Source organism: Mandrillus leucophaeus, unplaced genomic scaffold (assembly GCF_000951045.1).
Source record: "Mandrillus leucophaeus isolate KB7577 unplaced genomic scaffold, Mleu.le_1.0 Scaffold190, whole genome shotgun sequence".
NCBI classification, from domain to species: domain Eukaryota; kingdom Metazoa; phylum Chordata; class Mammalia; order Primates; family Cercopithecidae; genus Mandrillus; species Mandrillus leucophaeus.
The window spans coordinates 2,845,041-2,862,066 of NW_012101921.1; the positions used below are offsets into that span (position 1 = coordinate 2,845,041).

At 48.2% G+C, this 17,026-nt stretch overlaps 1 protein-coding gene across 1 annotated transcript in view; it reads right to left on the reverse strand.

Annotated features, from left to right (window-relative positions):
- Positions 1-3,387: 3,387 nt before the first annotated feature.
- The window catches only part of THADA (thyroid adenoma associated), a 376,494-nt gene continuing 362,855 nt past the window's right edge, over positions 3,388-17,026 (reverse strand). The window contains exons 36-37 of the mRNA XM_011978219.1: positions 4,919-5,088; positions 3,388-3,878 (exon numbers count right to left, since the gene is read on the reverse strand). Coding sequence (XP_011833609.1) covers positions 3,483-3,878; positions 4,919-5,088 — 566 coding nt within the window. The 3' untranslated portion in view covers positions 3,388-3,482. The remainder of the gene's footprint in view (positions 3,879-4,918; positions 5,089-17,026) is intronic.

A 17,026-nucleotide genomic window follows, 5' to 3' on the forward strand; every position in this document is an offset into this window, starting at 1 on the left:
TCGGGCTGGGGGCGCAGCTGCCCGCCGAGGCTCCCCGCCCGGCACAGCCTGGGCCTGTTGCGTCCTCCCGGCTCTTCTCTCCCCGGCCGTAGGGGCGCCGCGCCCAGCCTTAGCTCGATGAGGGCGGCAGGATCCGGCTGAGACCAACCCGCGGCCCAGGTGGGGCTGCACAGACGCTGTTGGTGGGCGCGCCCCCCTCTGTTTTCCCTCTCCCGCCAGCCCCACACCCCAACAGCTTGCGCTGGAAAATGCGCTTTGCCAGCGGGCGCCCCGCCTTCGTCCGGGTACGGAGCAGACACCCCCACCTAGCGCCCAGTGAGGCTAAAGCCGCTGACAGCCCCACTAGGAACGATCTGGAGTCTGGTCTAGGGCACTTCTCGCTCCGCGCTCATACAGGTTGCCAAAAAGCTTGGACCTGAAGCTGGAAGGTCCAGGACCCGCTGGGGAAAGAACTAGGCCTGCCACTCAGGGATTCGAGTTCCTGGAGTGTAGCCTGCATTTCCCACTACTGTACTCCCCTCACAGCCCAGGGAGCCAGAGTCCAGGGTAAGGATCAGGAATGCTGGGCTGGAGTTCAGGCCCTGCCCCATAGAAATCATGTGGTCTTAGGCAAATCACATCATCTCTTTGGTACTTGGGTTTCCTTGTAAAACGAAGATAATATTCCTGCTTTATTCATCTCTCACCTTTGTCAAGGTGCAAATGATATCTGTGAAGGTGTTTAAAAGACAAACAAGAACTAAACCATCTTTATGTATTAAACCAAATTGACAAAGCATAAGGGTGGAGGAAGCCAGGCTTCTGAACTATGGCCAGATGGACAGAGAGCCACAGACTTATGAGTGCAGAGCTGTGGGGGTACCCAAGTCCTGGACCCTAGGACTCAGAGCCAAGAGTAGGTGACCTCAGAGGGACCAGTTTCACTTTTAGCACCTACCCTACACTGACCCCTTGATATACCTGGGCAACTGTGGTCTGGTTTGTTCTTTGGTGAGATGACCCCAAACATCTCACCAAACAGTGTGAAACAGCCACTTCCCTAGGCACTTTTATTAGGTTAGTAACAAGATTTCAGATACAGAACCAATGGAAACATCTGTTTGAATCAACGTCCAAATCTGGGGTGAGTCCCAGTCAACAGCTGTGAGAACACCCACTTTGCAGATTAGGATTCTGGAGATAACATGCGGACATATTATGGGACATGCTGTGTACAGAGTACCTGCTAGTATAAAATGTATAATGTAGCTGCTTTTATTTCATTTTAAATGGAGGGAAAAAGAAGTGCTGGCCATTTCCATTGAGCTGGGCTTTGGTGGGCCAGTTTCATAATTCTTCTTCTGTGGTTATCACCACATTTATGTTACCAAGTCCCTCACGTCTCACCAGCTAGGTCTTAGAACAAAAAGTGTTAGGTTGGCAACTTTCCCTCAGGTGTGGGCTACACAGCTGCCTAACTAGGTAATTAATTCAGGATCACAGAAACCACATTTGGGGCCGAGTGGTTGCAAAACCACCCAGGGAATTTCCTGTTCTCTTTAGGACAAAACTTTGGACACTGAGTTAACTTCTTTCCTGCCTCTTACAAAGCCCCTTTCCTATACTTCCAGTATGGCTGCTTTTTTGTTCTTAAATTGCTTTCTTTTAGTGATGGGGTCTTGCTGTGTTACTCAGGCTGGAGTGCAGTGGCCTTTCACAGGCATGAACTCCTGGGCGATCCTCCCACCTCAGCCTCCTGAGTAGCTGGGATTACAAGTGTGCACCACCATGCCTGGCTTACAGCTGCATTTTTAGTGTTAAATGTATCTCTCAAAGAGAGATGAACTACATTTGAAATATGAGCTTTTCTGCAGTAGAAAATGATTGTAAACTCACTCTCTTCTAACCCGCCCCTTCAGACTCTGAAACATCAATAAATTACTCTAAGTGATCATTCACCTGAGTATTTAGGTTTTTTTTTTTTTTTTTTTTTTTTTTACAGACCCTAAAATCTGGAGCAACTTTATATACTATGATTGAAATGTTTTTTCAGATCAGTAGGATGAAAAATGGATGCGGATGAGGCTACGACCCATCCAAAGCTATGATTCTCAAGATAACTGTTAGTGGGTAACACTTACTCTGAAATTATAAATAAAAAATGGTGAGCCAATGAAAAACTGGACCAGCAGCAAAACGTATGCAAGAGCGCCACCTGCTGGGTGTGTGAGGAAGAGGGCTGGGCTGGGCTTGAAAAGGCAGAAAATCATTAAGGTTTCCAGATTAAAATCACTGCAAAGGGGGTGTGTGTGTCAGTCTCGCTCTGTCACGCAGGCTGGAGTGTGTGTGTGTGTGACGGAGTCTCACACTGTCGCCCAGGCTGGAGTGCAGTATATGTGTGTGTGTGTGAGACGGAGTCTCGCTCTGTTGTGCAGGCTGGAGTGCAGTGGTATGATCTCGGCTCACTGTAACCTCCACCTTCTGGGTTCAAGCGTTTCTCCTGCCTCAGCCTTCTGAGTGGCTGGGATTACAGGTGCGCACCACCACTCCTGGCTAATTTTTGTATTTTTGGTAGAGATGGGGTTTCACTATGTTGGTCAGGCTGGTCTTGAACTCCAGACCTCATGATCTGCCTGCCTCAGCCTCACAAAGCGCTGGGATTACAGGCGTGAGCCACCGTGCCCGGCTGATAAATGTGTTTAATGGCATCTTAAGTGAGAATCTTGTTATTGCCACCAAGCAAGTGATAGGTAAACAATGTAGGCATAGAATAAGTCATTTTCTCTGCCTCTCCTTTCCCCAGGTTCCTCCTCACAGCTAAGAGCATGGATATACTTTCACTGGGTGGCAAAATCAGGTTTCCTAGCATAAGCATTCTTTTTTGGGGGTGGGGGAGTGCTCAATGGCTCTTTGAATAATTAAGATGGAATGTGTAGGTCACTGCAGGACTTACACATGCAGACAATAAAAATAAATTATTTGTGCAAGGTTGATCCTGAATTCTCCTAGGATCCAACATTTGGAACATATTTCTGCTTTGCTAAAATGGAACAAAATTTATAAATCGGACCAAATGGGCTGTTTGCCAACTCATCCAGCCCCTACATAAAGCCAGAACAGGGGAGGGGGAGGGGTCATGTGTGTGCGCTAAAATCCAACTCTGTGTAGTCCCTTCACAGAGAATGTAGGGAGGCTATGGCAGGGCATTAGAGGCCCTGGGGGATGAAAAAGGCTCATTCAGGCCTGCAGGTGGCCTGCACCTGGGGACAGAGGAAATCTGCAACGGAGTCGCCTCACTTCCTACAGTAGCAGCAATAAAGTAGGCTGCCCTGAAGGAGTGAACTGAAGAACAGTTTCTCTGTGAGGAGTGACAGACGACCAGACTCACAGAACTAGGGGAGGCATGAATGGGATAACATTTTTGAATTTATGTTCAACATGTTTCCTGCAGATTTGTGAGGAAAAATCCACACATACCCCCATTCCAATCCCCCAAATTTTCTTCAACATGCTGCTTCTGTTCTTGGAAGAGTTAACTGCCTCGCTTCTGCAGAAGAGTCCCAAACACTGAGAACTAGGGTGTCTTCCCCTTCCTTTCCTTCCAAAAAGGCCAGCAGCTTCAAGCAAGCCAAAGTCCTTTCCTCTTGAATGCGTAGTCTTGTGAACTCCACCGTCTTCACAAATTCTGCAGCTGGTGGAAGCTCTCTGAAGAGCTGAGACAGGAGGCGGCACTGCTCTGACACCATCCTTTGAAGGTGACAGAGCATCTCAGGGCTTGGAAGACGCCAGTCAGACTTGGAGAGGAGACAGAAGAGGTGCTTGCAGAGGTATTTCACAAAGATCAGGGTCTCGGCCCAAAAGTTGACTTCTGCTTTTTCAAACAGGTAGTCTTCTTCCACCTAAATCAGATGAAAAAGCCAAAAGTCAGTCTTACAGGGAATGGTGACAAGCCCCAGTCTAGATCAAGCAGTACCCTGCCAGGTACAAGAAGGGTGTCATGTCCCCTCCCCCACCGGACAGAGGGCGCACTCTCGCCTGTCAACACCCATGTACACACACCACTTGCAGCCTTGAAGGTCACCTTCTATTTTTACTCACTGTATTTCTCCAGCAGAGAGGAATTTTTTCCCCAGACTTAATATGACCTTGATAAAGATGTGTTTGTGGTGCAAAGTCAAGATACTCTAGGGGATGGATGCTGAAAAGGGGACTTCAACAAGGGAGCTTAAGGTGCAGCTGGAAATTGGAGAGGAGGGAGGAGGGGTCATCTCTGCAGCAGGCCAGAGAAGGAATCTCCAAACAGAGGACACTAGGCTGCGTCCTGTTTCTATAACACCATGATTCTCAAGGTCATTTTATCAGACACTTACCATGTCTCCAAATTTCTCATAAACAGGGACAATGCTTTTTGAACCCTTGGCCTGCTGGGGATGCCATTCTTAGAAGGTCAGCTAAGTCAGATACTGGTGGCGATCAATTTCAGTTCTCAGGAGGCTTTTGCTGCTTGTCTTCGTCCTCAGTTTCCCTATCTGTGACTGCACCCACCCTGGAGGGGGCTAGTAATAGTTTTTTTCAAGCAGGAAGTTCCCAGCAAAGATCCTAATTCTCTGAAAATGCTTCACCCTCAGACCTAACTTTGGGAAGCTCCAGGCTAACTCCAATACCGACTAACAAGCAGTCTCCATAATTAAACTCTCCGCATGCAGGGGCTTCTTTGCGAGTTCTCTCCCCTGGCTAATCTGGAGGCTGAGCATCAGCAGCCCAGAAGTCAGCCTGAGAGTGTCCCTGTGCCCTCGGCAGCACCCGGTGGGTGGCTTTCCTAGTGGTTACTGCTCTGTGTGTCAGCACGAACAAGCCCAGCTGAGGCTGTAGGTGCTGCATCCAGTGGGTTTAGGACACTCCAACCCTGCTTCCCACTCCCCTGACACCCCGGGATCACCTGATGCATGCTCTCCACACAGACCACGAGGTCATCACTGTCTCCCAACAGCCATCCCAGCAGGATGGGCAGTCCAGGGGCCAGCTGGTTCCACTGCTGGAGCAGATCACACAGGACGGCCAGGGCCAGGGCCAGAGCGATGGAGGCATCCACCTGGCAGAAGGCAAACTCTGCAGAGACAGGAGAAAGGTAAGCAATGAATATACTGCTCAGGGCCGGCCCAGGGCAGCCTGCAGGACCCTGGGAACATGAAAGACCTCAGGTAAAATCGCTGCCACCAGCCTGGCAGGGAAGCTGGTATGGTGGGCTCACTGGAGACTATTAATCACCTTCTGAATCCTGCTATCTATACTGTTAGAATAAGTCATAGGCCTGAAGCCACTGTTTCCATGCCCCCTAACTCAGTGTGGACAGAAGCAGTCCCATCTGTCGGATTAGAGAGTTATCTCCCCTCAGCTCCTCCAGTGTCACCGGAAGGATCAGGAAGGCTTCCCCGTCCGGTGTCTCCTCTGCACATCTGCCTGGATTTGACTGGTTTGCCCTTTCCTTGGAAAGCAGATCTCCTGGGTGCAAGACACATCCTAGAATAGGGCATTGTCAAGCTTTTCCTTAAAGGGCCAGAGAGTCAATATTTTAGACTTTGCAGGCCTATACCTCCTCAACTCAGCTGAAAGCAGCCATAGACAATTTGTAAACAAATGGTTGTGGCTGTGTTCCAATAAAACTTTATGGACACTGAAATGTGAATTTCATGTGTCACAAAATATTATTTTTTTCAACCAATTAAAAATGTAAAAACCACTGATAGCTCACGGGCTGTAAAAAGCAGGTGGTGGGCTGCATTTGGCTCCTATTTTGCTGCCCTTTGTCTTGGAGTGTTTTGTTTTTGGACCCTTGTTTTCCTGGGTGCTTGGAGGAAGGGCACTGAAAGAGCAGAAGGGTGCAGAAAGAGGAAGCAGGGGGCCCTGGGGAAACCAATGGCCTTATTTCACCATTTGGCCTTAGACAATCCTAAATATGGGTTTGGAGGGAGGTTCAGGGGTATTGTCCCTTCCCCTAACAACTCTGCCCCTCCCACCCCAAACCTGGAGGACGTCTGAAACATGGGACTGAAAGCCCACTGCACAGACAATGGACCTCTGTAGGCCCATCCTGCACCAACGCCTGTCTTTCAATGATGCATTTCTGTGGAGCCCTGATCACTCCCAAATCCACATCTCCAACTTCACACAGACTTACCCTGACCATTTGGCCCCTGAAGAGACTTCTCGGCACACAGGCAGACGGTTGATAATCTGCAACAGCAGGCTTAGTTCCCCTGGGTGTTGAACCAGGCTTACCGGGATGGCCCCACTGAGGGCCTAGTGAGTGCCAGGCCCTGATCAAGTGCTTTCTCCCCAGTCCTTCTTGCATCCTATGGGTTGGGTATTACATAACCCACTTGCACACATCAAGAAATTATAGTTGGCAACAAGTTTCATGGTACATGGAAAGCACAGATTTGGAGAACTAGCATCAACATTCCAGAGGTTTTGATGGTGGGGTCAGCAGGGTGTACACCTGGGGCCCTCCTGCAGTAGGGCCAGGACTATCCGGAGGTCACACAGCAGCACCTAGTTGCATGTAAGCAGGCAAAAGGACTGATCTTGCCCTCTTGACAGCTCCAGATAAGTCCCCCAGGACACTTGCCCTTTAGTGTCCCCGTTCCCCATGCTGCTTGCTCTGCAGCCTGGAACCCAGATTTACACCAGGAAACAGAAAAGGAGAGGGGGCGAAGGTGCACTTTGGCTGTGGGTCTGAGCCATGTGTTGGCTGGACCTCTACCTATAATACAATCTCTATTTTTACCTCTACCTAACTCCTTTGTACAGTTCTCAATTGCCTGAGAATCTGTATAGAGAGGGGATAATTAAATGGCCTTTTTCTTTCTTTTTTCCCTTCAACTTTTATTGATTGATTGAGACAGAGTCTGTTGCCCAGACTGGAGTAGAGTGGCGTGATATTGGCTCACTGCAACGTCCACCTCCCGGGTTCAAGCAATTCTTGAACCTGCCTCAGCCCCCAAGCAGCTGAGACTACAGGTGCGTGCCACCACACCCAGCTAATTTTTTCTGTTTTTGCCCAGCTAATTTTTGTATTTTTTGTAGAGACAGGATTTCACCATGTTGGCCCGGCTGGTCTAAACTCCTGACCTCAAGTGATCTACCCACCTCAGCCTTCCAAAGTGCTCGGATTACAGGTGTGAGCCACCGCACCTGGCCCCTTCAACTTTTAGAGTTCTGGGATACATGTGTAGGACGTGCAGGTTTGTTACATAGATAAACATGTACCATGGTGGTTTGCTGCACAGATCAACCCATCACCTAGTTATTAAGCCCAGCATCCATTAGCTGCTCTTCCTGATGATGCTCCCCTGCACCCCACACAGGTGGCCTTTTTCAAACCCCCCAAACAAAAACACACATGAGGACCAGCATAGGATTCAATACAGAGCAGATGCTCAGCACATACTTGTTTATGGCTGGAGATCATGAGATGTCCTCCTTTATTCCATCTGACCTAATCTGAACAGTAACATAGAGAATGGCACAAAGAAAACATTCAGTAAATGGTAACTAGTGTTACCACTGATAATGAACATTTTGCTCCTACTGAATTCTTAATTGCTCCTGCCATTCTGCCATCCTATAAGGGAAGTATCCCTATTTAGCCAACAAGGAGACTGCGTTCATGAAGGTTAGATAACTGGTCCAAGTTTGCAGGTAGCTGTGGTGCTGGGCTAAGTATCTCCAGTGCACAGACTGCCCCCTACCCTGCAGGAAGGCAATGGAGATGAAGAAGTCAGACTTGGTTTTATCATTTTTTTTTTTTTGAGACAGGGTCTCACTCTGTCACCCAGGCTGGAGTACAGTGGCACAATCACAGCTTATTGCAGCCTCGACCTTCCTGGGCTCAGGTGATCCTCCCACCTCAGCCTCCCGAGTATCTGTGACTATAAGCATGTGCCACTATACCAGGCTAATTTTTGTGTTTTTTTTTTTTTTTTTTTTTCACCATGTTTGCATGACCATGCCCAACTAATTTTTTTTTTTTTTTTTTTTGTAGAGACAGGGTTTTACCATGTTGTCCAGGCTGGTCTTGAACTCCTGGAGATCAAGTGATCTAACCACCTCAGCCTACCAAAGTGCTGAGATTACACGCATGAGTTACTGCACCCAGTGGGTTTATCACTCTTTTTTTTTGAGATTGAGTCTTGCTCTACTGCCCAGGCTACAGTGCAGTGGCATGATCTCAGCTCACTGCAACCTCTGCCTCCCGGGTTCAAGCGATTCTCCTGCCTCAACCTCATGAGTAGCTGGGATTACAGGTGCCTGCCACCACGGCCGGCTAATTTTTGTATTTTTAGTAGAGACAGGGTTTTACCATGTTGGCCAGGCTGGTCTCGAACTCCTGACCTCAAGTGATTCACCTGCCTCAGCCTTCCAAAGTGCTGGGATTACAGGCATGAGCCACTGTGCCCGGCCTATCACTTTGACAGAGTTTTGCTCTTGCTGCCCAGGCTGGAGTGCAGTGGCGTGATCTCGGCTCACCTCAACCTCTGCTTCCCGGGTTTAAGAGATTCTCCTGCCTCAGCCTCCCGAGTAGCTGGGATTACAGGCACCTGCCACCACACCCGGCTAATTTTGTATTTTTACTAGAGGTGGGGTTTCTCCATGTTGGTCAGGCTGGTCTCGAATTCCTGACCTCAAGTGATCTGCCCCCCTCGGCCTCCCAAAGTGCTGGGATTACACGCGTGAGCCACTGCACCTGGCCTCCCACCACTTCTTTTATGGTCTCCTTAAGGCAAGGACTGAAAGCCCAACAGGGAAGAAAAAAATTTCATCATCCATCAGCAAAATCAGTACCTGCAGCTCACGTGACATTCCTGTTGAGTCCATAAAGAACCTATGGGGGTGACCAAAGATGCCACCAAGGAAGGCCAGGCTGCTGCACTAGCCCCACCTGACAGGACAGATAGCTTCTATCCTGCAGGATTTTGCCATGAATCATGGTTAGGAAGGGGCAGGAGAGTGGTGGGATGACAGGCACATGGGAAGAGCTGGTGTGATGTGGCCAGAAGTGAGTCTAGATAGAGCTCTAACTACCCAGGCTCCAAGCCTGCAAGGCAAGGACAGAAGAGGAAGGAATGCTGAGATGTTTTGGGGAGGGTGGGAGAAGGATGAGTTGGATTTAGATCTCCTGCTTGGGGAGCCAGCTGCAACCTGCCAAATTCTCTTTTACTACCTTGCCCTGGACTAAGGCAGCTCAGCCAGAACTGCCTAGATCTCTACTGGCCAAATGCCTTATGAAGGGAGGCTGCAGTAGGGAGAGGAATTTGTCACTTAAGCGTGCAGGCCAGCGAGGCTCTCACAGTCTGGCCAGTTCATCAAGGAAACAAGAAAACAAGCAGCCAATCAACAAGTGTATTTTAAGAATCTGCTGAGAGGCTGGGCTCAGTGGCTCACACCTGTAATCCCCAAATTTTGGAAGGCTGAGGTGGAAGGATCACTTGAGACAAGACCCTGTTGCTACCAAAAAAAAAAAAAAAAAAAGAATCTGCTGTGTATCCAAAACAATCTTGAAAAAGAAAACAAAATTGGAGGACTCACACTTCCTGATTTCAAAACTTACTACAAAGCTATAGGAATAAAGACAGTGTGCTACTGGCATAAGAATAGACATATAGATCAACAGAATAGCAAGGGCAGATTACACAAATCAACAGACTGAGAATCCACAAACACACCCTCACATTTATGGTCAAATGATTTTTGACAAGGGTACCAAAATAATGGAGAAAAAAAGTCTTTTCAACCAGTAATCCTGGGACAACTGGATATACACCTGCGAAAGAATGAAGTTGGACCCTTACCTCACACAACATATAAAAATTAAAATGTACCAAAGATCTAAATGTAAGAGCTAAAACTAGAAAACTCATTTCATTTTTTTTTTTTTTTTTTTTGGAGACCGAGTCTGTCTGTCACCCAGGCTGGAGTGCAGATCTCAGCTCACTGCAACTTCTGCTGCCCAGGTTCAAGCAATTTTCCTGCCTCAGCCTCCCCGAGTAGCTGGGATTACAGGTGCCTGCAAACTGTGCCTGGCTACATTTTTTATATTTTTAGTAGAGACAGGGTTTCACCATCTTGGCCAGGCTGGTCTTGAACTCCTGACCTCATAATCCACCTGTCTCGGCCTCCCAAAGTGCTGGGATTACAGGTGTGAGCCACCACGCTTGGCCTTGAGCTACTGCGCCCGGCCTTAGAAAACTCATAGAAGACAGAAGTAAATCTGTATGACCTTGAATTAAGCAACTATTTCTTAGATATGACATCAAAAACACAAGCAACATTAGAAAAACTGGGCTCTGTCAGACTGGGCACTGTGGCTTATGCCTGTAATCCCAGCACTTTGGGAGGCTGAGGTGGGTGGATCACCTGAGGTCAGGAGTTCAAGACCAGCCTGACCAAATAGGGTGAAACCCCGTCTCTACTAAAAATACAAAAATTAGCTAGGCGTGGTGGTGGACACCTGTAGTCCCAGCTACTCGGGAGGCTGAGGCAGGAGAGTTGCTTGAACCCGGGAGGTGGAGGTTGCAGTGAGCCGAGATCACGCCACTGCACTCCAGCCTGGGTGACAAAGCAAGATTCCATCTCAAAAAAAAAAAAAAAAAAAAAGGAGGGAGGGAGGGAAGGAAGACTGGGCTTTGTCAAAATGAAAAACTTTTGTGCTTCAAAGTAACACCAAAAAAAAAGTGAAAGGATAATTCACAGAAAGGGAGAAAATATGAACAAATCCTATCTCTGATAAGGGACTATATCTAAACTACATAAAGAACTCTTAACACTCAGTAATAATAAACACATGAAAAGATGCTTAGCATCATTAACCATCAGGAAAATGCAAATCAAAACCCCAGTCATATTCCACTTCACACCCACTGGCATGACTATAATAAAAAAGAAAAAAGTTAAGTTTTGGCAAAGATGTGGAGAAACTGGAACCCTCATACATTTTTTGTGGGAGTGTAAAATGGCGTAGCCACTTTGGAAAACAGTCTTGCAGTTCTCCTCAAAAGATGAACCCTATGACCCAACAACTGCACTCCTAGGAATGTATCTAAGAGAGAGAAAAAGACACATCCACACAAAAACTTGTACATAAACGTTCATAGCAGCCTTGTTCATAAGAGCCAAGATGTGGAAGTAACCCAAATGTCCATCAGCTAATAAATGGATAAATAAAATGTGGTTATAAATTCATACAGTGGAACAGTAATCAGCTACAAAAGGGAACGAAGAAGCAGGAGGTCTAGGTGGGAAGGTAGACAAACACTCAGGCAATAGCAGGGACATCAGGTGCTCAGTGGAGTGGTCCACATGCCAAGAGCTGTGGGAGCTGGGGGTTGGTGGGAGGAAGATGTCAATGTGGGGAATAAATAATCTCCGAGGCTCTTCCTCCCACCAGCTACACTGCTAGGGCAAGATGAAATATGCCCCAGAATCTTCCTGGAATGCTTCAAATGGGTGAGGTTTGCTGGTACACATTCATGTCTGTGGTAGGCCTACACAAGTGGGATTAACATGCGGTCATTGGGAATCATGTTGGAAATGCAATGGATCAGCACTTAGAATTGGTTAATCTGGTGCCTTCCATCCCTGTGAAGGGATAACTCACTGGGATTGCAGAGGAGGGAAGCAAACCAGAGGCTTCAGGGCTGCTGCAGTATAGCCTTTATCTTGCTACTGCCCCAGCCTCATCAGGGCTCCCCATCCAAGGCAGATGCCTAGCTATCAGAAACCCTGTTATGTGCCGATACTCCCTGGTGCTGCTTCTCTGCCTCCATGAAGAGCGCCGCCCCTGCATCCCCCACCGTCCAGCAGGGTTAGAGGTGAAGACTCAGGCCTCGCACAGTGTGCTGGCTCCACTACAAATCTCAGCCTCTGATCCCCCCCACTAGGTGAAGTGATTGAAGTGATTAATTTCTAGGCAGGTAGACTCGTAAGTCACAGGCTTTGAAGTTGCTTTCAACTACTGATTGAAAGAAAGATGTCCAAGTGGATGTTTTCCAGGTGCCAACCCTGAAAACTATTTCAGACCACGGATTAAAAAGCCCATGGTCTGATTTTAAAGTATTATGGGGGAGATGCCTTCTAGAGTAAGGCCATTGGTCAAGTCTGCCTTCCAGTCCTTCTCAAGAGAGGGCAATCGGCACAATAAGTGCTGTGCAAATGGCGACGGGTTGAATTCTCCCTGCCCCTAGCTCTGGAAAATCCTCCTTCAGGCATTTGAAAAATCCCTCAGCTTTAGGGGACTGGCCAAGGTGTTGGGTGGCCCTGCCATCCAACCAATTCACCATCCATCCACCCACTCACCCATTCACCCATCAATCTGGTATTTTATCTATCCACAGGTATTTATTGATCACCTGTGTGTGGAGAACACTGTGTGAAACATGAAGAAAACCACCCAGTCCCTTCTCTTAGAGAGTGAAGAGTTGTCAGAGGCAAGTGTGAGGAAACAGTTGAAGACGGTGTGTGACACAGACCAATTATATCATGAGTGGGGGTAATCAAAGGACAGAAAGGAAAAACAAATGTGGAAGGGGGTGGAGGCTTCACAGAGGGGCCAAGCAGGGTGGGTGAGAGGACACACATAACTGGGAGGGAGGGAGGAGCCTGAGCTTGGGCTGCAGGGAGACAAGCTGCGTGCTGAAGGGAGGACTGAAGGTGAGGCCAGACAGGCTGGGGTGGCCTGGGCAGCAAAGGCAGCGTCTGACGGAGTGAGTGTTACTGCACTTTCTTTTTTCTGAGCAAAAATACGTTCAGGTTTCATGAGGCTGTTTCCAGATAACCTCATTATTTCTAGTCTTCTCCATGGTCTTCTTCACTTCCACTTAGCAGGGGAAAAGCCTGAACTTTAATTAGTCATGAAAAACAAGCTCGGTTCAGCTGACTCTGCCACTCAACATTTCCTAGGGCTGCCAGAAGCCTCTCTGTCCCCTGCCTCCCCTTACCCTCTACTCCGAGACTAGCCAGGGCTCTCCACCCACCAGGGCCATCAGAGCCCAGGCTCAGAGCTAGGATTCCAGGCAGGGCACTCTGTGAGTACATTCAGGGCCATGCTATCAAATGCCATCATTTCAACCTTTACCACCAATCAAGAGCTCCCAGCTGACCCCTACTGGAGACAAATGGCCCAGAGGAAGGTCAGTGTTCTAGGAAATGGAGGGGGGTCGTCCCCCCAGCTTCAAAGAACCCAGTAGGAAGTCTGGGTTGGAGAACATGGGTGTTTATGGTTAATAGTCTCTGTTCTTTATCTGAAAATTTAAAAAATTTCATCAAAGAAGAACCAAATGTGCTCGCCAGAGCTCTCAAGGGCAGCCCTAGTCCCAGCATGCACTGGGCCAAGTGCCAGGGCTGTGTGCAACCCCAGGACTATGGCCCACCCTCTCTCTGCCCTGTCTGTGCCCTCGTCCACAGCCGTCCCTTCCCCCAACACCCTACCTGACCATGGTATTAAGTCTGGGGGGAACTCAGACTTCACTGGGTCCAAGTGGACCCCTCTTCCTCCTCCTCCTTTTTTTTATGTTTATTTTTTTGAGACAGGGTCTCACTCTGTCGCCCAGGCTAGGGCACAGTGGACCCATCACAGCTCACTGCAGCAACCTCCCAGGCTCAAGTGGTCCTCCCACCTCAGCCTCCCAGGTGGCTGAGACTACAGGCACAAACTACCATGTCCCGCTACTTTTTGTATTTTTTGTAGAGACGGGGTTTTGCCATGTGGCCCAGGTTGGTCTTGAACTCCTGGGCTCAAGTGATCCACCCACCTAGGCCTCCCAAGGTGCTAGGATTACTGGTGTGAGCTACTTTGCCTGGCATCCTTTTTGTTTTAAGTCTTAGCGCCTACTGTTTAAAGTATATATGCAGAGGCAGAATCCAAACACACACAACTCGGGTTCTAAGCTGAGTTGTCTCAGCTAAACTGTACTCAACAATCCCTTTGCACCCATCTGGACCCATTAGCAGTGTCTGGACAGGGGTGCAAAGGGACCGTTTAGTACAGCTCACATGGATTTAAAAAACATCAGGACAATTCTCAAAAAGATCCAAATTTCTATTATCTTTTGAAAATTCGGAAAATCAGACTCTGCTGTCTCTAGGCCTGCATTAGAAAATGGCAGCGGCTGCTGGAGCAGAGCGGTGGCTACGCCTACAGAAGGCGGCTGCTTCCAGCCTGGGACTGCCCTACTGCCTCCCATCGCGCCCCTTTCACACGTGTGCTCACTTGCGTGGTCTCTGTGGACAGGTGAGTTGGTGAGCCCTATGTAATGGTACTGAAGAAGGCAGCTGGCCCCAGGCCCTCCCCTTACTTTTACAGAAGAGAACACTGAGTCTCTCAACCAAACCTCTTCTCAGTGGTCTCCCCACACTGCTATCTGGGCCTTCCCCTCCCTCCAACTCTCTCGGCTTTGATTCACTCAGCATTCCCTGCTCTGGGATCCCTTCTTCCTCCTTTTCACTTAGCCTGCCGGCCTGTCCCTCAGGACACAACGCAGATCCTGAGGTGTTGCTCAGCCCACTGGGGCCTCTTTCTCTGCTGTATCTGCACAGTGCTCAAGGTGTTCACAGATGCTGAGGGGGGCACTCCATGCTGAACCCCGTGTCTTTCCTTTCCCAGGATTGTCTATAAAAACAACACTGGGTACTGCCCAGATACCACCCGCTTAGCACTTGATTGTGGTCTTATACTATGCAATTTACTTGTGACTTGCATTTTCCCATTGGGGAAAAATCCAAGATTGCAAGAATAAGGTCTAGGTAGATAGAATTATTGTTGCCATTTTATACTCAAGGTGACTGAGATTTAGATAAACAACTTGTTCAAGATCATATAGGATACAGGTTGCAAGTGGTAGGGCCAGATACAAATCCAGGCTTATCTGACTCCAGCACTCCAGCACCTATATTCTTTTTCCTTTGTTTTTTCCTTTGGAGACAGGGTCTGGCTCTGCCACCCAGGCTGGAGTGCAGTGGTGTGGTCTCAGTTCACTACAACCTCTGTCTCCCAGGTCAAGCCATCTTCCCATCTTAGCCTCCCAAGTAGCTAGGACTATAGGCACATCATCATGCTTGGCTAATTTTTGTATTTTTGGTAGAGACAGGGTTTCACTGTATTGCCTAGGCTGGTCTTGAACTCATGAGGTCAAGTGATCCACCTACCTTGGCCTCCCAAAGTACTGGGACTACAGGTGTGAGCCACTGTGCCTGGCCCAGCACCTACATTCTTGACCACTTTGCTAAGCTGCTCATAAGTACTGAATAAATGGATGGATGGATGAACAGACTGATTATTTTCCATTTTACATTCCCTGCCCTTCTCCTCCACCCTGCTCAGTGCCCCAGGATGCTGATCTCCATAGACTGCCTTACCCAGGTGTTCTTGCCACTGGGCTTCTAGCTGGCTTCTCCTAATGTGAAGGGAGCACTGGTATACTGGAGGGTAGAATAGAGAAAAGTGGGTGGTATTTCTTTCTTGGACCTTCCCCAGAAAGTTGTGAAGATTCTAGCAGTGGCTGCATCCCCCATGGCTAGGGCACCTGCCAGGCAGACCCTCCTCCCTGACTTCCGCTATCCCTGGGGTCTCCCTTTCAGCCAGAAGGGTGGGGAGGGCTTCCTACTGCTCTTGTCTGTAGGTACCTCAACATCATGACTGCCTCCCTTCACCCATGGTTCTCAACCAGAGGGCACATTGCTCCCAGGGTACATCTGCCAGTGTCTGGATACATTTTTGGTTGTGACAGTCAGAGTTGGTGGTGCTACTGACATGTAGTAGGTAGGGGCTAGAGATGCTACTCAACATCCTACAGTGTTCATGACAGCCCTACCACCCCAATCAATGTCCGCAGTGCCAAGGATGAGAAGCCCTGCTGTAGGCCTGCCTCCAATCTTACACAACCGCAAACAGTCCCTCTGTGAACGTCTCTGCAAGTGCTCAGTCTAGTACGCCGGTCTCTATTTGGGGCAGATGCGGAGGGCCTCATCTCCTCACATCCTTTTTTCTGAAAGGCATCCCCTAGTTCACCCCTCCTCACCAGCTCCTGGGCAGAGAGCGGGCCACAAGTGAGAAGCAGCTCCTTCCCAGGCACAGCTTGCCCAGAGCCCTTTCTGTCCTGAGGGGAAAATGTGATTCCAGGTCTGAAGGGAAGGGATAAAACACCATCATTTGAAATTTTAAAACTACTTGACAGAAAACCCTTTACAATTTTAAGAATTTGCCTTTTCTTCATGTTTTAGCTATTTTCAAATGGAACAAATGGCCTGGGTTCCCCAGAATACCTGCAGGTCCAGCTCCCAAAGAATACAAACTCCACAGAAGTGTTATATGCTTAAAACCTGTGACTCCCTGATGTAAACATGTTTCCTGGTGACCTTTTATGAAACCAGAAATACCCTAGCAAATCCTTTGTTTTCATTTTAAAGAAAAGATAATTTCAAAATCTTTATTATTATTTTTAATCAACAATACATTCCAAAAAATCTTTATTTTTAAAGTTAAAATAACTATGATTTAAAAAATGTGGGCCGACCTCAAATCACTGGGTAAATAAAAATTTTCCCCTAATTTAAAAAATGGATACAGCCAATATGAATGAAAATAAGCATTTCAGTAAGTTAAAAGTGTGCACTTCTTATTCAGTAGGGACACACTTCACCAAAAAGGGACTGATAAATTATAGCCAGTTAACAGTACACTCAGCTCGAACCCTAGAAAAATACTTGCATTTGTTCACTTCAAACCACACCAACAAATAAGGAATGGATTCAAACAAATATTGCTCTGAGAAAATACCATCTGTGAAAAAGACCTGGTTCTCCAGGGGGCTTACAGCCTGGAGCTGTCCCACCAGCTTCCAGCCCTCCAGGGTGCTTCCATTATACCCAGTTTTGTGTGCACACCACTCCTGTTTCCTGTGGCTATCTCCGGAGCTCAGCAGGAAAGGGTACGGCACCCACGGACTGTGCCTGTGGGCTTCGTGGCTGTTCTGGAGCAGGTAATAAAGGCCAG